The sequence below is a fragment of the Bombus pyrosoma genome, linkage group LG1, assembly GCF_014825855.1.
Source record: "Bombus pyrosoma isolate SC7728 linkage group LG1, ASM1482585v1, whole genome shotgun sequence".
NCBI classification, from domain to species: domain Eukaryota; kingdom Metazoa; phylum Arthropoda; class Insecta; order Hymenoptera; family Apidae; genus Bombus; species Bombus pyrosoma.
Window position 1 is genome coordinate 5,107,781 of NC_057770.1, and position 25,605 is coordinate 5,133,385.

Sequence of the window (25,605 nt, forward strand, 5' to 3'; positions counted from 1 at the left end):
CCTCGTTTTGAAATTTTAGCTAACCGGTCAGCTATGTAGGTTTAGACATTTCTATACAATGATCATAGGCTATCTACGCTTACCGGTCTTGTAACCTTTAGTTTGCGCAAATTACGTTACGAATAAAAGTTCAAGGCGTATTGCAACAGATGCGTTTGTCGTTTTCAATGATTTAGTTTAGTAATAGTTTATGTTTTTATTCTTTTATTACAGAATATCCTTCATTATATTTTTATTTTTCAGTCTTCTTTCACAGGCACTCCATACATCTGTAAAGGAAAGAAAACTGATCGTTCAGTAGTTACACTTTGCGGAACAAATTTTACACGTACGATTATATCAAACTTTATACGCTTTCTTCTATCTTTTTATCTTTTCATTATCCGCTTCTATTTCCTTGGTTTATCGTTACATGACACGAGAACACCAGCATTCGCGTCCAACTCTTTTCCTTCGGATTCCATTTTTAAAGTTTAGAAGAAAAAGTCTTATTAAAGAGAATAAAGTAGGCACTATCGAGGGTTTAGGCATTACGGAATATCGTTGAACCAAAAAACGTAGTCCATTCAATTTGACTTACAATAGAATCTGCCAAACCTTTATTTTAATATTCGATAAAAGCGTAGACAAAGCGAGCTTTCGGATTAATGCAGCTCTTGCATACACGTATTTTCAACAATTGGAAAATTCCGTTGGCTTTTACCCTTTACGCTATTTTTCGAGATTTCGTTTAAATATCAATGCCTGTAATTCAAACAATGTATATCCGTTGATTCGATTTGATTAAAACGATCAACTTGTACTCCTATATCGGTTTATCTCTTTCGAATCGTAGAAAAATATTTTTTAGTTCGATTTAGAAGCTTGTAAAACTTTGAGGATTTTGGTGTTCGACGAGGATAAAGAACTGTAAGTAAAATGGATTCGCTACGTTTAGAAAATAAATTTTGTTTTCGAAGCAACTTTTAACGAACATACGTCCAGATAGGTCTCCTCGGAATTCTTCTCACTGACCTAATTGTAAGAAAGGAGGAACAAATGGACACGGCCGAGCAAAAGAAAAATAAAAAATGTATCCAGTTTGAACGAACAACAAAAGTGTACGTATTATAAAAGTGTCACAACTCGAAATAATTCAATTGAAACAGCGTTAGCGAGTGTGTCAGAGAAACATCGAAATCGCCAATGTTGGATTTCAACAGCTAAAAACGATCATTGCTTCCTAGAGCTTATTCTTGTTGTCGACATCGTGCGTTTAGTAATTAATTTCTTTAAGCTTCCAAATAGTTGAAACTTATTCCACTTGTGCGACTGTTACACGCGCGCGATGTATATTACCGGTCGTATCATCGGACGGAACGGAAAGGAGTTTCATACTGTTCCGTTCCGTTATTACTTTATTACTACTTCTCTTTTAATTGTTCGTGTATTCTACTCCTCTACCGATCTCTTTGTTCGACTCAATCGTAATTCGTTGATCGAGAGAAATATCTAATCTTATCGTTGGACGAGACTTTATTCTTCTTAGAGTACTCCCTCCCTACAAGATGCTACGTGCTAGAAGATAGTTCTTTCAATCGATTCTGGTTTACCACGAAATTCACGATTCATCGGTGTCGATAAAACTCCCGACAACTTATCTATTCTACGTGAAATCGCCAAACTCTATGCCGCTCGATTTCCTTTTTTTTCTTTCCTTTTCTTTTCACTGTCCTTTCATCGAACCTTGGGAAAGCTGTATTTTATTCGCTTGTTTAATAGCTGATAACATGATACAATACACAGCTGATAAACGATACAGCGTATATCTGTACGGTGTTAAGGTCTTTTTCAAGCTTTTCGCTTTACTTACTACTATATCACTTTGCTGAAATTGCTCAAACATCGAAGATTAATAAAGACAAAAATATTCAGTCAAACAAGTAGCGTGATAATATACGTAAATTTAATTAGCCTCTTCCTTTTACCAAGGAAATTGTCATTTTCATATGCCCTCCTTTTCTACCTTCCATTTCTTTCTCGGAATCCTTCCCTTTTCAACGACCGTATATATCGGAATTGCGTGTTCTGGCGAACTAACGGCACCAGAAATCAAGCGAATCGAGGCTAGCGGCGGAATTTCACGAGCATCGTCGCGAATTTTATTGACCCCGCCGCAACGGTTAACAGTGGCGGTGGCATGGTGGCGCGATTTCCGGAAATTCGCTTAGTACGACCCGCATCTTTGGCGTTCCTGCACCTGTTGAATTGGGACATCGATCGAGTGTCCTTACGGGCAGATGAATGCCACAGCCAAGAAGGGAGGGGTCGCTCGTTTCTTCGACTCGAGGCCACTGAATACAGCGATAAATTCAATGGAATACGAACTTCTCGACAGTTTTATCTGCTTCTTTGGGAGTTGGTCCGCGACAGTGGAGTTAATGGTAAAACGATAGGAACTGCGCTATCTCGCGTTTGTTGGAACGATTTAGACAGCCAATTCGTAAGAGTAGCTAATCTGGCGGGCGCGCTTCGACGATCGATATCTCCTATCGATGGAAAGCAGAATCTAATGTTTTTAAAAAAGGACTTTAGCGATTTTGCGTTTCAATGGTAAGGGAAGAACATGGCTGTACGCTCGAAAGGCGGTGATTCCTATATTATTATATAAGTTTGTTCGCCGAGAAAATTCTGCGATTACATCAAATACCATTAATTAAGACATTAAATCCGTCGTTTGGACATACGTTCGGCTTTTTATCGCTCTAACGCAAACAATCTATGCATCGCACTACGACGGTTAAAATAATTTCTATTCTTTTTAATCGGCCTGTCTCGATATGAATTTCGCGAGGTGTCGCGTATGCATTGCTTTCCTCGTTCCTTATTCTTACATTCGACAGCTCGCGTATTCACAACGTAGCGATCCAACATTTCTAGAAAGTGATCGTTGATCTAAAAGCATCTTAAATCAACGCGTATGTTAAAAGTGGAAATTACCGGATGAAATGGAGAAACGTGTCACGATGTTTGTAAGAATACGAATAATTTCATTGTAATTCGCTGACAACTCTGACAGTTGAATGCGATTTTAGATTAAAAACGAAAGAAAATTACATCGTAATTACACTTTATTATTACAGGATCATCCAATATCCAGGATATCAGTTATTAAGAAGCAAAGAAAAAAGAGAAAAGAAAAGAAGAAAACGTGGCTTCGCAGCTTCGGGCGAAAACTCGAGGCTCGTTCATCGTATAAGTCAGGTATAGATTAATAATAGATTAGTAACAGATTATAGAGCACAGCAATCGTTTTCTCCTGATTTCGACGTCAAATTTAAAGTGCTTCGACGACTTCAATCAAACCGCTCTGTGTTCTCACCTAATTATGCTTCTAGCATCGGCTCATAGATAGCGCGCGACATGATATGATTTTAGTTTGTCGTAGTAAAGGTGCATGTGCGCCACTCTCAATGCCTCGCGAGTGCGTGTTCCGAGTTAAGCGGATAACCCTGTACACACGATGACTATTCCATAATCAGAAATTCGTAAAAATAGAATTGGACATGCAAAACGGTATTATCGTAATTCAATATGTATGCCAGTATTAGCAACGCGGTTCTCTCGCGAAGACTGTAATTTTAAAAGTCACTCATGCTTAAGAAAGACACGAAAAACGGTTAAAGTGGAATTTTAGATCGGAAGCAAACGATTTGGTCGTAGCTACCGTTTGTTTCGCGTCCGATAGTTGTTAACGCGTAGAAATATTTCATTAGACATGAGAATCGATAGACGCGATAGGTCAGAACTTTACATAGTGTGAAAACAACGTTAGTTTAAATCGAGCTAGTATGACGGACGCATTCCGTTATTCTCTGCTCTGAAAACCGATTTACCGATTCGTACGAGATCGAAATAATGCGTTACGTTTCTTGGCTCTTATTTTTACCTGTATCTGTCGGTGAATTTGTCGGAAATTGCGGCAACCTTGGATCCATTGTACGCGTCTCCGAGGGTCAAACAGAAGGGAGGTTATGGTCTTCGTTTGGACGGCGGAACAGTGAGTACTAGGTGTTATTTACTTGTAACGCATTTTGTATTTCTACTCGACCGTTATGACAAGCTAAAAAGATTCAAAACATTTATTAAATTCGATGCAGCAAATATAATGATATATAGATACGATAAGTGACTGATAAGCGCGACTGAACACTGGCATTACCATCGCTGTTTTGTTTCTTTGCTACTATTACTAGATTGCGAGTATCTACGAAAATTTACATTTTTATGAACACAACAAAAAAGATAGGACTTGGATAGAAGTTTTACTTATTAAACATTATAACAAGCACTGTGAATATTTGACTGCATACTTTTGAACGTTATAAGCATTCTATATGTTCCTTTGCATCTTCAAATTTCGCATAAATGCATGAAAATGTGCAGGTTGCTTATTCATATCGCATTTTTAAACACATTAATTCCTGTTTCTCTCATTAGGATGAGAAGCATCGTCTTTTTTCTCAGGTCAGACTTCACCGATCTTGTCTAATATATAATATCTTGAGTAACTTTTCTCTACAGATTTAGTAGTCACTCGACTTTAGTTTCCGAGATTATTTTTTTTTACGTTGGTATTACGTTATATTCTGACGTGGACGACCACCTTGTGGCGGCCATATTTTTATATAGATCGATATAAATTTAACTCATCGATGATAATCATTCTTAATATAAATAAATAAGAATATCTTTTACATATTATTGCGATATCACAAGAACATGTATCTGGTAATATTCTGTAATAGCGTGTTGCAACAGCCGACGATCAGTTGCGATAACATCGTTACAATTACATTCGAATTGCTATGGTATTGTTAATGGTGGTGGAGCTGTAAATTCGCCTGCCAGATTACACCGAGAACTTGCGAGAACTTGACACCTTTGGATAATTGTTTCTGCGCATATATAAAAAGCATTATTAAGAGGTGAAACAAGCCTTTGAGGTGAATCGGTCGTTTCCAAACAGAATACAGCAATATTTAGTAAGCATATACTTATATATGTACTCTATAAACAAAGTAAAAGTAAGTAAGACTTGTCCATTGTCTATCGTTTATTGTTCCAACAATATCTTGTCTATCGCGGTGTTTCTGATTCGAGTAGCGTTTCAAACTCGTGTTTCTTTGCTCTTTCATCGTATGGGAACGAACATACGGTATCCCAAACACGTTGAAACATGTTAAAAAATGCTAAATATACAACTTTCGAATAACCTCGAAAATTTCTTATTTAGATCGTTGATATTAATATAGAAGATATACCTATCATCGATCGTTTGCATTTCAGCTATCTAAAAGGGCAAAAATTTGCAGACACCGCGTACGATATATTAAACATAAATTACTCTATATCTTGAAAATTAATTATACGCATAGGAAAAAGTTATATTTCAAGCTCGAAATCGGCGACATGTATCCTAATCCGTAATAGTTAATAAGATAGAGTAGATCGTAAGGAAACGGAACGTTTATCGCATGTCCTTCGTCGAGCAAAGTGAATTTCAAGTTAAGTTGGATTCGTGGCATTGAAACTGTTAACGTTAACTTAGTTATCGATCGTATGGCTGAATCTTTAATTGTTCTTTCCGATAAAAGGCCAAGCGAATCGCTTCGGGTAGAAGTTGCCAATATTTAATACATTCTGTGTTTTTACATCGAGCGTGTACGTCGTCAACTTACACGTGTGCCTACGCCGATTGCTACGCTTGTCAACATCGATCAAAGAAATAAGAGAGAGGGAGAGAGAGAGAGAGAGAGAGAGAGAGAATTTTGAAAGGTAAGAGAAGAAAAGTAGGAAGAAAAATCAAATTGTTTAAATATCGTTAAAATATCTCTGTTCATTCTATGATTATACATATAGAGATAGGTGATCACGTGTAAATCATATTTTTAACGATTCTAATGTTTAAGGTGAAACGTAGATCCTAAGATTAGTAGGCTCGCGGAACGGCTCTGCGTAGCCATGAATGGCTCGTTAAACGCGCTGCAGATATATCTCGTCCGATACCGATAATCGCCATCCGTATCGAATCGAATATTAAGCGACATTTACCGCGCATACAGGGAGGGAGGATTTGGGATTGCGGGTATTGCGCGCGGTTTTGTTCGCAACCGCGTAGATGAATATTCGAAAAAATGAACAGCTGAAATCGATGGCCAGGATCGTCCTATAACGGCGTGTATACGCGAAGAAACACGCAAATAATAATCTTCGTTCGCTAAAGACTATTTATCACGATAGTATTTGACACCAAAGCATTGAAATAACAACGAAATAAGGTATATAATATGTATAGGTTATAGCGATAAGCATAGAGTATAGGGCAGGATGAAATAGGATGTATAACGAAAGGTGTATAAGTATCGTACCGCTTATTTTCAACAACTGCTTAAAACTAAAGTTCTAAAAGATGCTGAATCGAAGAAATGATAAACCTATTTTGAGTCTACTCGCGTTAGTGTTTTCGTCGTTATCGTTTCAGTTTTATTAGTAAGAAACTTTCTAAGAGACTTTCTTTCCTTGCATCGCGTGTTATTATTATTATCGCAGAGAAAGCAACGCGATAGATATCGCAAAGTGCCACATCCGGTGCCATTTTTCGAAACAAACTCTTAATACAGTGTCAAATGCCGAAGTTGAGACGACAGCTTTCAAACAATTGCCTCCTTAACTTCGTGCAATGCTCCCTTGATAAGACGAACTAGCTGAAAGCTAGTAGAATTCTGTAAATAAATTACTCTCAGACCTAGACTATCGTAAAATCGATATTACGTTGCGCACCGGCAGTTACTACCAAGTATTTATACCTTGAAGAAAGTTGTCCGAAAATGCAAGATGTACCTTCAAATTATTGTATCTTTCTTAATAATGTTTCATGTTATTCGTCTAACCAATCGCTCGTTCAAAGTGTGCATGACAATGTTATTTCCGACGGAAAATTTAGTTTCCAAACAATTAATTTTCGAGGAGAAGTCGGTCGCTTGTATACGCTTTTAATGCTAATTTCTAGAAAAATTAATTCCTATGTCACATAGAACCTTCGTAGAAATCGAATATGCGGTCGTCGGATTATTAGACTTGCTGCATGAATTATTCCCAGAACGAGAACGGTGTGTTTTGTCGCCGTTTTCAAATCACAAAATCAAATCAGATGATAGAGTATTAATCCTCACGGTTCAGTCAATAACATGTATACGCAATGACAATAACACGGACGGAAAGGCGTTGCTGTGCATTTGGTTTACCAAAAGCTTCGTTATTTTGGTTTTACGGTAGACGTTGGACGATCCGCGCGCGCGTGTCTCTTTCGTGTGGAACTTTCACTCTCTGATTTGATCGGATATCCGTTGACGCGTCAATCTCGTTAGTTACGATTAACGTTTATAATACCGGGAATGGAAACAATTTTTGTACACTTTATACGTACACTGAGAATTCTTGTAAAATGGGGAGTTTCAACATACTTGACGTATTCGTTGATAATTACTTATATTTACCGTGGCAAACCCCGTGCTAGACGCTGGATGCTAGAATGGCGGAAACCTGACCGCGTTCAGCGCCAGGCAGAAGCATCGACTTGAAACGATCAGCTTGAAATATGCTGTCAAGTCAACATGCTGAATAACATTTTCGCACGCGGGACGAACAACGTAACTTGATCACTCCGAATGTCTCAGTTGTTTTCGCTAGGAAAAGATATTGAAGCAAAAAGGGATATTTGCTTCGAAGGGATAAATATTACGGACAAATTTTTCTCAAGATCATATTTTCCGAGACTTCAACGTCACTGATGTCTTTTCGAACGAGGATGTATAACACGACCTTCGTATGGCCTCGAGCACTAAAAATTCCGAAACGCTTGGGAATACAAATATATCTATAATTGTAGAAAACGTGACTTAATAATCTTGCCATCTTTCGAAAAGATACTCGTAATCACGAATCATTATAACAATAAATAACAACGAAGAGGGAATTTGAATGCTCTTAGTTCACGATAAGTATAAACTTAATGCTGTTGCAATGACACAACTGTTATACGCTGAATCGTTTATCTACGTTACTGATTATCCTACTATAAATATTTCATCGAAACATAAAAAGATCTAGATAAACAGAGTAATCAAATTATATAATCGTCGGAAATTATGTTAATCAAGTATGATATTTTAATCACAAGAAATCTGCACGTACTTAAAGTTTTATTTACAAATACATTTCACGTGTTTCGACTTAATAACAGCGGGCGCATTCGTTCAGTTTCTTGCGTAATATTTTGCACGAACGTACAAAATTGCGCAAAAGTTGCCAAAAAAGTTGTTTCGATATAAAGCGCAGCTTTTGACTGTAACGTTGCAGGCGAGCGAGAATTAAAAATTCGAAAATCTACATCTGCACGAAACGGAGTCAGCGATGCGAAATATTTCGATTTTGATCGCGTCCAAATTCGCGATATCTGCGTCTCGAGCAAAAGTATTTCACCTAGCTCGGATGACTGAAATGTTATTTCACGCAATAGCTTGTATTTTTGCTATAACCGCATTTTTCTCGTGACGGGGGCGAAAGGGAAGGGTGGTGCGCACTCGTGTAACGGTAAAACGAAAAATTGCTATCTGGTTGAATAAACTTGAAAAGACTCTCAACTATGTATTTGAGAATATGCGTTCTATATGCTGAAAAGAATCGCGAAAAATATTTAAATGAGAATTCTGATTCTTGAGACAAATCTTGCTTTCGCGCTCCCTTTCCTCTCTCTCTCTCTCTCTCTTTTCCAAATCGATCTATTTTCTGCTCCACTTTGAAAATGTAAATTCAACTCATTCGTCGAATTATACATATATAAAGAAAAAAATACATAAATAATTCAAAAAGATAATAAGACGATTTTATTCTTCTAACGAAGAGAACGAAAAAACGAAGAGAAAAATATTTTATCCGCGAATAAAGATATTTAGGCCTCGTCATGAAAATCATATAGAAATTATCAATTAAGTTTGCCTCGGGATAAATAGGTCGGTACATTGTACAGCGACAGTAGACACTGGGCTTGATTACTCTGCAAGGGATCGTCAAGATTAATTATAGGGATAATAGGTTATTCAGAGCGTTTAGATGCTTTGTAACGTGCAGAAAATATGAGACGAATAAAAATCTACGCGAAATAATATTTATAGAACGAGTCTTTTTCTCGATCCACTGTTAATTTTGTATATACGCAGTTCCGAGTAATATCGTGTATAACGCGTAAACCAGATGGATTAAAAATTCTTTGAGTCAGAATCGAATGAGAAATTGCTAAGAACTATGTGTTATTACACGTAATACCTTATACCGATGATAACGAGGATCAGGGAATTATTTTTGTTCGCAAAGAGCATGGAAACTAAGATTACAAAAATGATATTACTCCGATATCACGGTACTCGTCTGCAAAGGATTAAAACAAAGTATTTTGCCTTGAAATACTTTTCCAAACTGGCGAAATACTTTGTAATTCGAAACTGTAACAACGCCACGTCCTCCTCGGTTTCCATAATTTTTGAATATGTGGCAGAGTTCAACGTTTCGAACAACTTTTTCCTACACATATAGTGGCCGCCGACGTCCGTAGTTCCAAGATACTCAAACAGAAAGTCTATCGATACCATTACGGTAAATCGTGCCTATAATTGCGCGTTTATGGCAGCGTATGGGTCAGTATTGGTTTTCGATAGTCTCGCACGGCAACCGGACAAAACGACAACTAACTCCAAACTTATATAAACTATAAACAAAAGATAAGAATTAGATTTCGGCTAAATGTTATTTTATTCGGCCACCGTGAGGCGGCCGGCTACCAATACCGTTGCGATTATAGCCAGAATTCATTGCAGATGCATAGGCAGAAATCATGCCTCCGATAACACGTTAAAAAATCATTGAAATCATTTTATTCTGGTATGTCGTTTATTTTGGTATATATGAAAGTAATCGGGAAAAATTTCACTCTGGTAGCGATTCTCGTCCATGTGCTAACGATCGATCCAAAAAACATCCAATTCTATCTAATATTTTGTGCTTCGTTTCGAGGACTACCTGTACGATTCTGTATTAATGTGCGTATCTGTATTAATTCTACTTCCCATTTGCTTCGTGTCAAAAACAGAAACGAAACGAGAGTTGGGGAAGAAAAAGTAAACAAAAATAACGAAAAAATTAATACTTTTTTTTTTTTTATATAAAATTTCAGTTAGAAAAATCACGAAATTGTTGGCAAATGGGCTAGAAGCGAAAGAAACACGTATCTCAGAATTACGCGAGGTTGCTGCTAACGTTATATGTATACAAGTCGGGAAACAACGAAGATTCATCGACACTTATTTCCGCGAAACTGCGGAGAAGCTACCTCCTCTCTGATTTCGGTGGTTTCGAAATACGTTAGAAAATCGACCATCTTCAACGTCTTTTCCCTGTACATGTAACCAACGGTCGGCCTTCGCTTCCGAGATATGTATACTGCGTATTGTTGCGTCTCCGTACGCGGTGTATCCCGCCACCTTATCTTACGTTTATAGCGTGTATCCTATACGTATATGTGTAAACGAGGGTTGGGCGAGCTTAAACCCTAAACAGCTAAGCTAAAAACTAAGCTGACTAAAAACTGTCCGCGATACATTTCAAACTCATCGAAATCGGATAACCGGTAGCTTCTCTGCGAGTTTATCCAAGTAGAAATTATGAAATTGTTTAAAAGATCGGAGATAAAAGAATCGGTAATATAAAATTCGTCGACCGCTAATTTGGGAGGGAATGAAAAAAAAGTGTCGTTATCAGCTTTAAAAGGCAATCATTTCTATAAGTAAAAATTCGCATCCGAATGAAATAGAGCGAGCTGGTCGGCAAGTTTTAATCCACGATCGTGGTATTGGCTTTTTTCTGGCGCTTGATAAAATGTTTCCGAACCCGCAGCTGTACCATTCGCATACGCTATCAATAATTCGCACGAACTGAAAAAATCGCGATTCCGCGTGATTGATCGCTGCGCGACGATCAGCTTTCGAGCGACAATCAACGGGACGCGTATATGGAAAATAAAATGGAAATCGAATAACGATAGATAGAGACTAACTTTCCTGCATTTGATAGTAAAATGATCATCCTTCGACGTACGACGAAAAGAACATGTACATTATGGCTCCAGCGAGAAATACATAGCTGAATAAATGACAGCTTCCTAGTATAACATATTTCGATATTCGGATTTAATCTAAGCGTTAATGATCGCAAGTTTCCGTGCACCAGCGACAATTTTTCGCTTACAAAAAGGCCATTCGTTCATATGGACGTGCTCGCATTTGACGACGCGACTGCAGGATGACATTATTTTTTGCTCTCTCTCTCTCTCTCTCTCTCTCCTCTCCCCCTTTCATCGATCGAAAGTTCAATTTCTTCTTCTTCTATTAACGTCATATATAAACGTCAAAGCGATACTTTTGTCGCTAGTGCGCGCACACAGCCTAAAGCTGCGTCTACACTGTTATAACGTAAATTTAACAGTAAATTTAACGTAAATAACAGGTGTGGATTCAGTTGCGTCCGCATATAAGAAAACGAGATCGGTCTTATCGTTGTGAAACATCCAGCTTGGACCTAGCTTGAGAGCCATATGTGCTAGCATCGAATAACTGAAGGCTATTTTTAAAAATACGTAAACACGCACACGCATACATTTAATTTGACGATAGCAATGTATTTTATTGGATATTTTTCAATGAAAATCGATCGATGGGTCGTTTTAATTGTTTCTATGTCGCGGTATGCTTGTAATCGCAGAGGAGGAAGAAACTTTTGTAATTAGCGAAAGAATAATTAGTTTTAGTCGATGGTAATAGAAGTCAGCCTTCTCTAATAAGTAATCACTAAGTCAATAAATGATTTTTTAATTTTTATTACGTTTCTTAATTTTATCCATTGATATTGGCGATAGGCTCGTTAAAATACTCGTGTTAATCGTTATGATTTTTAATTAACTGAACATTCAAACGAGACCGAGATAGAATTAAAATTACATTCAAATAGTTTGCCATCTTACAATTAGTTTATCGATTGATTACAAATTAAATGAAGTTCGAGTGAACTTTGGGGAAATGCTACAGAGCTTCGACCAGCAATTAGTGGTCTTTCGGTTTCAATCGACGATCATCGACTTCAATTATCGAGCTTCGATTTTAATAATTAGTTTTGATGAAAGCGAACTACGCGAGAACGTCGAGTTCGTAATCAACGAACGTCTGGTTTCCATAAATTGTGTGCGAAGTGAATTTGTTCGATAGGGACTCTCTTCGTAATTTCCGCATAATTTTCCTATTCGCCATCCCCTTTATTTTTCAAAGGATGAACTCGAGATAAAAGAAATCGGCTAATTCTTGGCATAATCGTCTTAATGAAAGCAGGAAAGATCACCGTTAGTACGCCGTGTAATCGTCGTGTAATCGTCGCGTAAACGAAAATGTACGGCGAATAAATACGAAGGATGAACGAAATAACGCGTCCAACCATTATCGTTCGTTCGTTCGTAAGTACGTGTGCGTGTACAAGGCGTCGATACGTATATGCACGTATATCGGCATGCCAACCAAATCGATGATTTATCTCTGATCTATTTGAAGTTTATAATCATGCCAACCGATATGCAAACGATGGGTGTTGCGCTTTAATTCGAAACACGTTATCAGCTGCAACGTCAGCGACGCGAACGATCACGTACAAATCGATGTTTTTCGACGGTATCTGCACTTCATCTCGTAATATTGGAATTTGCTTACGAAAGTAGCGTAGGATTACGGATAGCAAGAAATATAACGGTAGGCTTTAACGCAGTTGGATGATCTTTTCCTATGTTGCATCGCTGCAATTCGCCGCCAACTTTTTCTATCGTTACGCTAGAATTTCCGAGATACAGAGTTTACTTACAGAGTACTTCTTAAAAGTAATTTTTGATGATCGTTAAGGGTCGGACGATCAAACATATACGACATATCGAATTGTACGTAGGTAAACATATACACCGTGGCCCTGAATTCTATCGAAGTAAGCGTTTTGATTTTATCGATATTATTTATATCTTTTATTCGTTATTCCGTAAATTATGTAACGTTATTCCGTAGTATATTAATATTCGCTTACGTACGAATGGCGTAAGTGTGGCGTAAAGCGATGAATTTTTCCAGGAATTTCGTCGATCGAAATTCGGAAGCGTTAGCGGTGCATTTCGCGAGATGATTATTCGTTACAGCCTCGCCTCTGTTGCAGCGTAAATCTCAATGAAAGTGCGTAGAGAATTATCCGAAAATTAAAATTAATGGTCTGTATTTGCATTTTCATCGCAACGGCAAAGTTTAACGAACGGATGCCTAATAAAGTTGAAACGGACGCGAAGAAAGAGTTTTCGTAGTTTTATCGATCCTTTACCTTCCAGACTTGCGTAATTTATAGGGGTTTCTTTCTTTTTATTTTGCAACGGCGTTCAACGGCACACACGACGCAAAACCATTGTACGCAATAGCAAGGGAAATGAGATAATCTAGCAGTTGATATGTAAAAATTTGTTTTCTACGTGAGAAACGACGAACGAAATAACGCAGAAATTTGATGTTCGTCGAGTGACTACGCGGCGGTCGAGCGTCGTCGACCACCACCGCCGGTACCACCGAATTATTGAAACTTTATCGTTCTTTTTCAAGAGAACGGTCGAGTTGCGCGACTCCTTTCGGACTTTTTATCCTCGCGACAAGTAGAATACGATGGAATGGAGAAAAATTTGGCCATGAATTTCAAGCTACTGTTTTTACAAATCTTCACGGATCCGAAAGCGCGTAGGTAGAATCACGTTGCGATGGTTTTTACAGTTACCTTTTTCCACCCCGTCCACGGTATAACGCGCCCGTATAATTGGATACACGATACGCGAATATAATTCATATTTTTCACATACTGTTGATACAATTCATCGAAAATCATTTTTTCAACGGAACAAACGCGTTAAAGAATGCTTCGAGCGAACGCGTCACAGAGATTTTGTAGGATTCTCGACTTGGTCCGCGAATAGCCTTCGTCAGTGTCAATTGGTCGTCATTATCGTGGTTTCGACGTAACTCACAGGAAGAAGAGAACTCGAGACGCATTGACGAAAGAAGGGAGGGATAACATTTGTGACAAATGTAACCGAGATTCTCTCCGTCACGAATCTCCTCTTTATTCGGTATTACAGGCACAGCGTCGTGCGAAATCGTCGTTGCGATAATTGTCCTTCGAACGTGCTAACGCGAAACGTCATCGTATGCTTTTTCTAAATGCTCTCATTGTTGACATACATAGAAAAATGATGAAATAACTGGAATTATACTCGTATCATGGATTTATACGTATTTTGTATGGTCTGTCGAATCTTAGGTCTAATATAACACTATATCTAACTATACCTGACAATGAAATTCGTTCGGTAAGTGTTCTATTCTTCTTGTTTTGAAACAGCAACTGCGTAACATTAATTTCTTTCTTATATGTTTTACGTGTATTTAGCACCAGTGACAAGTTGTAAACCGTTTCAGCGAAACATTTTGAAAGGTCCGAAAGCTGCCAAAAATTCCTGGTATAACTTACCGCGTAATTTTATTACGCTGTTGAGAGTTTCTTAAACCGATCAAGTTATTCGGAATAGAAACGATCTCGTCGATTTCAATGATCCTGAAATATGTTGTCGAGTTCAACGTTCCGAAAAACTTCTTCTCATACGTACCGCATCTTAACTTTCAAGATATTGGCAAAAGAATTCGATGAAATTTAGGTTACGATTACGCTAATCGATCTACGGTAGGAGATATTTTTATCTAGACCAACTTAAACTTAACTCATCGGTGAAAGGGTGATGACCATTTGGCCAAGAATGTAACAAAACTATACCTACCGTCATCGAAAGCTTCATTACGGAATAAAAATTTATAAAATAAATCGTTAAATAATACGTATAGCCTTAAATATAAATAAAAATATATATATATATATATATAAGAATGACTTTATTTCGCTTTATTTCTTTTGGAAGTCTTTGCCGGATAACGCGGATAAAAGAAATTGTGAAAAAATTGCAACTGATCGGAATCACGCGCTAGATATTTCACACTATACGATACACGCGATGATAATGCGTTGTTTCAAGTTATACGGGAAATTATCCATACGACACTTGTGCTTCTACGATGGGTGTGGTGCGAGTTCTACCAGACTCCGACTGTATACATTATCGAATATTCGATGGAAAATTTTCCAGATGCGGCTGCATCTCATTACGTACAACCTACGTTATAAACTTTCGCCGATAAGTATCGTTCCAAGAAAATATCGTCCGTTTCGTGTATTTCTGCGTTATAACGACGAACGGAATTTAATTTGTTAAGCAAAAATCGAAGCATATATATTAAATAGCAAAGTTAGAGAATCACGGAACTTTGCCTCGCTGAATTGACTTTCTTCGAGCATGTTTTTTGTAAGCGTAGTGCATAATTTGTATCCAGCGAGATAAAGATGACTTTCTTTGTCCAAAATTTTATAGAACCAGAAGCGTATGTTTTATGCGCTCGCATTAGGTACGTGCATTAATTATACATGCTGAACGTATACATAGGATGGGCAAGTCTAACCGTGCAACTTCTCGTTGTCTAACTGGCGGTGTACTTTAGGTTGCTGCTGGCTAGGTTGGTGCGTCTCTGCGTTCGAAACAAGCCTTAAAGAATTATCACGAACCAGAGTTTTTGATTTTTAATTCACGGTGATTAGAGTCGCAAGAAAAAATTGTTCAAACATGGCGAAGATGGAATCGTTCGATTCTATAAAGTTTCCGCGAAAGAAGGAAGAGTGAGCTTTGCCGCCCCGCTTGCTACCCAGTGTAAAAACATCTTCGAGCGATCCCGAGTGGATTGTCGTGTGATTTTTCTGTACCAAGCTGTAACAGTTCAAAAATTAACCACTTTTGACGTAAATTTTCTCATCCTTTGATCTTCTAGCCGAGTGTATATAGCAACAGGATACATAGAGAATAAAAATACGAAAAATAAGTAACTACGTAAAAGTTCAAACTTGTCCGTTTCATCGATAGTTTCATCCTCTCTTCTCTATCGCAACCTCGTATCGATTCAATGCCACTGAAAAGCAGCATTCTCGATTCGTATTTCGTTGCTCCTTCATCGTGTGATTTACACTTTGACAAAAATATGGCGACCCTATTTAAACGATGCAACGACCTCCAAGTAAGCTTGAATATTTTTACTTGCATCGTCGCCATCTACATAAAAAACAATAAAACACCGTTCTTATACATTTTCGTATCATTTCTCGCTTGACAGCTATCTCGATTGGCAGAAATTTATAGACATCCTGCGTAACGATAGATGCGAACAAAGAAATACCTGCACATCGTTTAACCTTCTGTATCTGTATTCTAATATCTTAAAAATCTGTATCTTTACTCTTTTTCTTTTCTCGTCAGAGAAAAATGGCAGGGAAAGTCGGGGCCCTATAAAATAGAGCGGCATTACGAGTAAGTAGCACGTACAACTGCCAAGCATGCTCCTTCGTTCTTAGAGCATCCAAGGTAACTGTTTCGCGAGCAAAATACGAAAGAAGAAAAAAATGGAACGGGTGTATGGGTCGGCTAGACGCGTACCTCTCGTTTCGCATAATTTCTCGTTTAAGAGGTTAAACGCGTTCCCCGTTTAACGAAGAATTCGTTAATTGCTCCGCTCACTTTTACGCTTTATGCATGCCTTGGTGTAAAGACATATTTAGGGAAAATTTCTACTAGCGCATACTCTTATTTATTTCTATTACGGAAAGGAGAAAGAAAGAGAAGGAAAGAGAAGGAGAGTCGTTATATCGTTGTTCGAGTTAAATAATACAAGCACCGTTGGAAAATCCTTCGGATACTGGAAATCGTAAATTCTTATTACGATATATGTACGTATAGATTAATCGTATAATACGCGATTTCTATTATGATAAACAACGTAAGTATATGAGTGCTTCGTTAATACGCATGTGTACGTATATGCCTAGAATGTCAGAGTAGACGGTTCGATGCGACAGTGTTCTGATATATGAAATATCGCAATATACCGACCGCTTCGCCGCTTCATCGGATACTCTCCATTATTCTCTAATATATTTCGTAAATATCTTTTCCAGATAATTACCATATTTTTCACACTCGTTACTTTCTAATCGGAAAATTGAAACGAAAGTTACCCATGCTGCTTTTTCTCTAATCTTCTCTGATCTTTTCTAATTTTTTTTTCTAACTGTGACTAAAATTTAATACGGTAAACTTTAACGTTCTCGCAACCTTCCTTCCAAAGGACGAACGTTTTTGTCATTTTTCTATCAAGGCGGCTTTAATCTCCTGGCTCGTAGGGGAAACAATCTCCACTGCAGGTTACGTGTAACGTTTACGAAGAAAGTGCTGCAAAGAAATTTGAACGCGCAGCAGAATTTCCCGCAAAACTGTCGTTGAAAAACCTTGACCCCACGTCAAGGCGTACGCGTCGATAGGTTAGAAAAAAGATATACGTCCGTAAAGCGAGCCCGTATTTGGAACGGGGACTGCTCGAATTGCTTCGGCGATTGAATTTACCGCGTTAATCGAAGTTATTGTCACGTATCTAATCGGTGGTTCGCCATATTGACTTAAAATTACTTTTCGCTGTTTCGATCAACGTGTACATCTAATATCTCTGACGAGACCGTGCTAACGACGTTCCGAAAAAGTAGCATTAAACTTTGTTGTAGCTATTACGTTTAAATTAAAAAAAAAAAAGGCATTTCTTTTTTTCAGGTCTTTCTATAATGCCAGATAATGCTTTCGTTTTAATTGAATTTCTAGCTATATGCCATTCCAGCCATTTCTGTTATATTTTTATTCCTTTGCCGTTAAGATAGAAAATGTAAAAATTCGAGCATTGACAAAATTAATTCTTCGAACAGATATGTACAACGATTAAATGTATCGTAATAATGTGATACGCAGTGGATCTGTAGAATCGAATCGCGTATATCATGCCAATATCTTTTAACACCTTAGTTTATTTATTTGTCATATTTTCTTACTGCTTACACGTATATTATAACAATATGTTAATTACGATACGTTAAGCAATTCGCTTGTATATTCACTACCTTTCAGATCGAAGCGAGAAACCGTGATCAATGGCCATTCTTTTTTTCTCGCAAGCAGCTTTTGGTTGGGGAAAAAAATTAAAAGAATGTGCCGTAAACGTACTATAAAGTTTATTACGTAGACACAATTTTGTCTAACGCTACAGAGATTATCTCCTTTATTGTACTTAATTATTTTGTAATATGTACTATGTAAGAAAAATATAATGGTTTTATCTTGCCCTGTTCATAAAGATGCGTTCGAACGAATACGACGATGAAACGAATACATTAATAATATGGAATATAATGCAATTTTCATCGAAACAGTGATTAAACGATCCTTATTTATCCTTATTTCTATATGATGTTATCGACGAGTAATCGAAAAAACTAGTTCTTTTTTCCCCAGCATTCGTACAATTCTATATTCCAGCTACAACTCCATTCCCGAACATTCTTACTGATTACTTAAAAAATGTTCCTTTCTGCTTCACGTTGTCACCTGTGTCACGAGTGTACACGTTCGAAATTAGAAGATCAAACTATGCAGGTTTCTAACGCGATCTAAGTAGTCTCGTGACAAGGCCTTCGTAAAACTAGTTTTTTCCAGTACCTAAAACGCTTTTCTTCCTCTCAAAATCTGACGTGCAAACGACATTACGATCTTCTTCAAAACAATATCATCGTTCTACGTGACCAACACCAGCTGGTTAGCATAATCAGAAACGTTCCTAACTAACAACTCAAACTGCGATGTTTTCTAATTCGATTTAAAATATCACACACACACACGTCACTCGACAACCACTTGTTTCCGGTATTCAAATAATAATTCCGATAATAACCGATGCGTGAATAGCCACGTGCGACCATTCGTGACAAAGAAACGTGATCTTATTCAAAATTTGAAGCTCCGATCATCTTTCTAACGATCTGAACGATTTCGTGACATCTTCAGGGAATTAGTTGCTCCTACGATATATCATCCTTGGATAGCTTTTTTAATGCAGGATTCTTCGATCGACCGATAATTCTATTTGTTCGCAAGTTTTTTCTATTATGCAACGTCGCTATTTCTATTACGTTGTTGCGAAGAACGTTTTGACCTTATGGCATTTTATACGCCCGGTATAAAACGTCCAGTGTTAATTTCAGTATGCGTTAATGGCGTTGATTTCTCCTATTTTCGTCGTTATTCGTAAATCATTAGTTCAGAAAATATTCATTGTTCCCGTAGTCTCGTTTCTGCCTGCCTGATTGAAAAAAAAAGAAGCCTGATTAACGGATTAACGTAACGATTACCGATAAATCTCTATGTTTCGAGTAGCTCTGTTTCAAACATCTTTTCACGCCGTTTATCACGTACATGGTAATTATACATTTCTCGCGTATATATAATTACGAGTGAATTTCTGAAATACGTAATATTTCCTCGGATACTTTATTCCATCCTTATCCCTCTGCCCCTTCCCCTACGTCTTCTTTGTCCATTTTTCCTCCTACCCTTATATTTGCCCGCCACTTGACGCTCGTGCTTCAACAAATAAATTGCAAGCATATTTTTCCGTCGCATTATCGCCGGAAAAAATATAGGTTATTAAAGGCAAGGGAAGGAAGAAAAAAAATCGAGTGGCCGGCCGTGTGCGCGTGTTGCGCGGATCCGACCGAGTAAAAAATAATTCTTGTCGGAAAAATTTTCGTGGTCGCGATAATGAGAACTAATAATAATTGGTAGTAGACGTTAGCGGAAGTCCGCGACAGAACGATCGCGAGAGAAGGAATAATTCCCGGGCATGATTATTGGTGGAACGCGTGCGCGGCTGTGCCATGTGTATAACGACGTGGCTCGTTAAATCGCTCGCCTCGTCACGAGAACCACGGACAGTTGATTAACGGGATAATACGTTGCATTCGCCTTTCTGTTCTTTCCTCTCTGTCTTCTTCCTTCTTCTTTTCCTCTTTTAGCGTATCCTGCCGATTTTCATTTTTCCATTCGTTCGCGCGTTTACAGAAATTTGAATAGATTTGAGCATTTGCCAAGTTAGATATTTGAGGTTTAAACCCGTGGCAACAAAGTTTTAACATCCGAATTCTCGACTTTGCTTACTAAGTAAAGGTACCCTAAGGTTGTATACGCGTTAAATGCTTGCCTACGAGGAACGATATATACCTATATGCTTGGGATTTAAGACGCAGTAACCTAAGTAGACGTTTCAAACTTCTAAAGTTGAAACGTCTAAAACGCATTTATAAATCATATATATGACGCGCCATGGTAAGAAGAGGTTAACGCGCGAGAACTACTTTTCGAGATAAACGCGTTTAAAGTTATGCACCCAATAGCGGAGTCGTCTGTTTCGTTTGCAGCCGTGTTACGCGTACCGATCAGAGTACGTATGTACATGTAGTCTACAGCGTGTTTAAAAGTGACAAAGATTGTACAAACGATCAAGAATGTTTTGTCATTTTTATCGATGTAAAAAGCAATCGCCCGCTTTAATTACCAATACACGATTTTGTATTCGTGTATCGCGAATTGAGGTCTAATTGCAAAGAGCGTACTCTTGCCAGCAGAAGAAGCACGAAAAAGTCGGAATCAACGTTTCTGCAGCTTATTCGAAATCGTGAGAAATATCATTTTATAAATAAAAGCGTTAATAAGCCGAAACAGTTGTCATAAAGCTGAAATAAAACAAAGAGAAAGGAATTTCTAAGAGACGCGGTAAAGTTGATATTTTCGAGTCGGATGACCGTTAAACTGTTCGAAGAAAAGAGCGAGGGAATTACGTACGCTCGAAGAAAAAGACAAATCCGAGCCATTTTTCATCGACAAATGAAAAAAACAAAATTATCTGCCGTAAGTAAAATATTATAATTGTTTTACTCTCAACGCGAAGAAATAAGAAACGAAAGAAAGAAAATCCTTTCTTTTTCTTGCAACAAAATACCGCTTTCTCTCCGGACAATTATTTCAAACTTTACTAATTGCAAATGTTCCTCTCTGGCCTGCAACGAAACGGAGGAGAAATTCCAGCTCCATTTTCCACGATCTGTCTTGCTGTACTTTCTCTTTTAGCGATTCTCCTATCTGCCGAATAATTACAAAGCGCAACAGCTGCAACAGTGAAATATCCAACAGCCACCCTGGTTTAGCACGAACTTACAAAACTACGACGTTTCAAATCAGCGGCCGAACGAACATCGAGAAATTAATTAACGCCACTGGCTAACAGATTACATAAAATAATATCGACCGTATTTGTTGGAAACTTACTAACCCGAGGCGCGAGACGAATCGTGGAAATAGCAAATACACTTTAACTTGGGCGTGCAGCGCGCTCTCTGAGAGGTTGGCCGAAAAGAAATATAAAATTTTGAAGGAAAACTTAATTAACACGGTCGGCTGTGTCGAACCTTCTATCTCTTAAATTCTGGCAAACGACCATGAAACGGTTGCCTGTGTCCACGATGAATCTCGCATAAAGATTTCTTCTTTTTCTGCACACGTCTGAACAAGTCATTCAAAAATAAATACTTGGAGAATTGCTTTTTCTTTATTTCATACCTACCTACCTACCTACCTACCTACCTACGTGCGAATGACACTCTGAATTGTTTCTACATTTCACTGTACGATATGTAAATTATTATATGAATTTCTCGTCTCTTGTTTAAAGCAATGATTTATTTAAGTTACGACGTAGATAAAAGCGTCATGATCGTTACGCCAAGTTTGTATAAAAGTTCACGGTTCGTAACTTTCATAATTTCATATCCGCTTAGGGTTTTTGTTGGTAAAACGATGTTGTAACGTTACAACGATAATGCGACTTTAATTTATCACATACTGAAGCGTCTCTGGTCGCTTATCTCACGGATTTCAATCTTTTTTATTTCATTCTAATTTATTGGGTGTTCGAAAATGATTTGTCTCGAACCACCATCGCCGCTACAGCGTCACTCTGCGTCTCTGGATCGACGAAGGTCTGCGTAAACCTATCTTTATGAAAACGTCTAATTCACCTGCACCTTGAAATTCAGGGTAAAATTATTTTCATCGCGTCGTATTCTACTCGCGAAACGTCTGAAAGGAGTGGCCATGTGTCGCCACTCGGCCGCTCTCTTGAAAAGAAATATTAAATTGCGGTAGTTTTCGAATTTATATTTATTTACGCCATTGGTGGTTATATCTTTCGGTCGGATACAGTACCGTATCGAATAATACCTACCGGACTCGATAGGTATAAAGAGACCTGAGAACAATTCCACTCGCTCTCGTTCCATTTGTATTCCGATTCGAAAACATTAAACTTTTCATCGAATCGACGTTTCTTAATTCGATTACGTGTCTACGTATTTCTAGCGATGATGATCGGGCCTCGTAGGAAAAAGAAAACGGTAATTCACGGGCATTTCCTGAAAAAAAAAACAAAAAAACAAAAAAATTGTATATCGTTATCGATACACCCATTTCCACTCTAAATCCATGCAAATGTACGAGAATCATTTCCGCTGGAAACTCAGGTTGTTCGTTCTCACCGTACGATCCTTTACCGGATGGTATCCGTAGCATAAAGAGGGGCGGGACGGGTACGCAGGCGAGCGTTCGACCGACATCCGTAATATTTCTCCGTTGTCCTTCTTGCGAACAGACTGAATGATCGTGGTGCGCGGCAGCTGCACACACGAGCTATCCGAAGGTCGTCGCCGAAACCGCTATACTTTCCGTCGCTGTCTGGCCAACCCTTTATCTCTCGGTGATATACGAGGCCGAGCTGTGCTCCCCGGAGTTATCGCGTGCCCGTTGCCCCGGGCTTTTAGGCTAATTCGAGGCGAACCAGCTGCAACTGCACTCTGCGCTGACTACCTTCGCTCTCGTCACCTTGCTCTCACACTTTTTCCTTCCAATTCGATACCAGGCGTCTTCTGCATTTCGCCGAGTTTCAATCTGGATGATTTCGAGAGGCTGATAACTCGTGTCACGATGTCTTGCAATATATCGACATCGAGTTTCGAAGCGTTTCGAAGCGTTTCGAAAACGCGCGAGAGAATCGCGATGGCGTCAAGATCATGGTTATTTCGACGCGAGTTTGCGTACCAGTTTTGCCGTGGTTAGAGCACGAGTCAGAGTACAAAAAGTTCCTATGGCCTATTCGATCTATGTACTTGGTAGGTTGGCATATTTTCTTCAAAGACAAATCCTTGTGGCTATTATTATTACGACTATGACGTTAAGAAAAAGGAAAGCAGAAAAGGAAAGGAAGCACATACATATATATATGTAGATGATTATAAGATACGCAGTATCCGTTTCTCACGAAACGCATGTTTGAAAGATCGCGGTAATTTCTAATTAACACTATCGGAACAAGTTTTAGCACGTTGTTCGGTATTCGGATAAACAGCTGTGCTAATGCTGTTACGTGTTTAAGTTTTTGTTTGCGCGCTGCTGTACATACTATTCTATACATTCGTAGCGAAGAGTATTTAATTCGGACATTCTTTTAAATAGCCATCCAGTCTCCTCGGAATATCGATTATCACGGAAGAGCGAACGAAAGCCAGTTAGTCGACGTTGGAAAAAATCTTCGATTGACCAGCCCTCTCTCTCTCTCTCTCTCTCTCTCTCTCTCTCTCTCTCTCTCTCTCTCTCCCTCGGCTACAGTCTCGCTGCAATTTCAATCTCACAGATGAGTTGCTCGGTGTTAAAACTTGTTAGCAACAACTACGATGTCGAGGTGCTCACCTCTTAACGAAGTTACCGACCTCGCCAGTATAGTCGTCACTTTTCCAACTCTGTTGCCGAACCTGTTATAAAAGCAATAATTGTACAGTATTTCGTACCTAATCGCATTGTCTGTCGCTTATCGCGCAAAATCTCCCCTCTTTCATTTCCTTAGATCGCGCTGTAACTTGCGTCTGTTTGATTTTGTAGAATTGAAATTGAAGATCGTAGTTCGTGAACGTTGGAAGATTAAATTTTAATACCATTATTAAGAGCATTCTTTGTTTTACGAATAAATTGAACGGATGCAGGATTCTACGCTGGAAAAGACGTAGTTTCAAAAGTCTTAATGCCTGTAAATACGTACAGTGGATGAGAAAAGAATAGGTCCAGATGTCTCTTTAAATATCTCTATATAAGTATCTTCAAATAGCTTTATAGAACTATTCTTCTAGGCATATTCTTTCCGAACTCTTGATAATTTAAACACGCAACGAAGCGAGAACTGAGATTTCATAGAGAAAAAATTATCGCGTGTCTAATCTTACCGTTTCTCTCCTGTGTTCTATCTAACAGTTGCAAGGATACGAACGTACGCGTACCTTGTGAATCTTTTCTACGCGGTTCGTCTGGTTCCGAGTATGACTGACAAGAAGAAAGCTTCTTCTCCACGGCAAGCAGTACGTTTACAACGAGCGTTAAGAGGAAAACCGTAAGACTCGTCCGTAGACGTTAAGAGTTTATACGTCGATATTACAACATGCTGGAGGAAAAGGTTGACACTTAAACTGTAAGAAACGTACCGCATTGTGCAGAAATTTACGATAAAACGGTGCTAGCTCGAAATATAGAGCCATCGTCGTGTGGCGACGAGGATCAAGCAGGCATCGGTAAAGTTTACAGTAACGAAATAAGATTCAACTACGAGCTTCGTTCTATCTAGAGTGGGACATCTGTCACGTGCCAAGGAATATTCGTTGCTACGCGCTACATTCGCAACCCTCTATGCAATCTTTTACCTTAAGAGTATTTTCAAAAGTAAAAATCGTTCCATTTCCTTCGGTTTTTAATTAGAGCATTAGACTTTTCACGACCATTTCACAAACATGGAAATTTTCTTCCCGTGTTCGAAGCTATTTGAAATTCCGGAAGAATATTTTGAAAAATAAATTCACGTCTTCGCATAGTACTAGCAAGAAAGATACGTTTCATCTAAAAGTATTACCAGAGTTTCGTAGTTTCGAAGTCAAAGTTTCCCAACATTTGATCGCGTTTGTCAAACTAAACTAAGCGTGCTTCCTGCGAGGAAATTCGGAAATTTCGATAATTCACGTCAAACGATACCGAGTTGTTTCGATTTGCATCTGCGTTCAATTCTTGCTGACGACTTTCGCGGTTCTGCTAGAGACGGGCACAAGAGAGACGGATAATCCGCTAAAGATATTCTTTAATGGAGATTTTCGCCATTCTCTTTAGGATAAGAACGGATAATCATCGTATACCATAATTTTAAAAAGATTAAAGTACCATCGAGAATGATCGAACAAAGAGAAATTTTCCCTATAAATCGTTTTGCAGCGCGTGTTGAAAACTATATGCAAGGTCCGAAGGAATAACAGATAGAAGCAGCAGCCGCGAGGCGATTATTCAGG

General features: G+C 38.4%; 1 protein-coding gene across 3 annotated transcripts in view; it reads left to right on the top strand.

Annotated features, from left to right (window-relative positions):
* Positions 1 to 3,533: 3,533 nt before the first annotated feature.
* LOC122569706 (sodium/hydrogen exchanger 9B2) overlaps positions 3,534 to 25,605 on the top strand; it is a 97,047-nt gene continuing 74,975 nt past the window's right edge. The window contains exons 1-2 of one of the 3 annotated variants that reach the window (XM_043731211.1): positions 3,534 to 3,555; positions 4,004 to 4,039. In XM_043731211.1, coding sequence (XP_043587146.1) covers positions 4,014 to 4,039 — 26 coding nt within the window. In that variant the 5' untranslated portion in view covers positions 3,534 to 3,555; positions 4,004 to 4,013. Of the gene's footprint in view, positions 3,556 to 3,826; positions 4,040 to 25,605 lie in introns of those variants that run through there. The other 2 variants (XM_043731193.1, XM_043731202.1) reach the window with 2 other exon arrangements.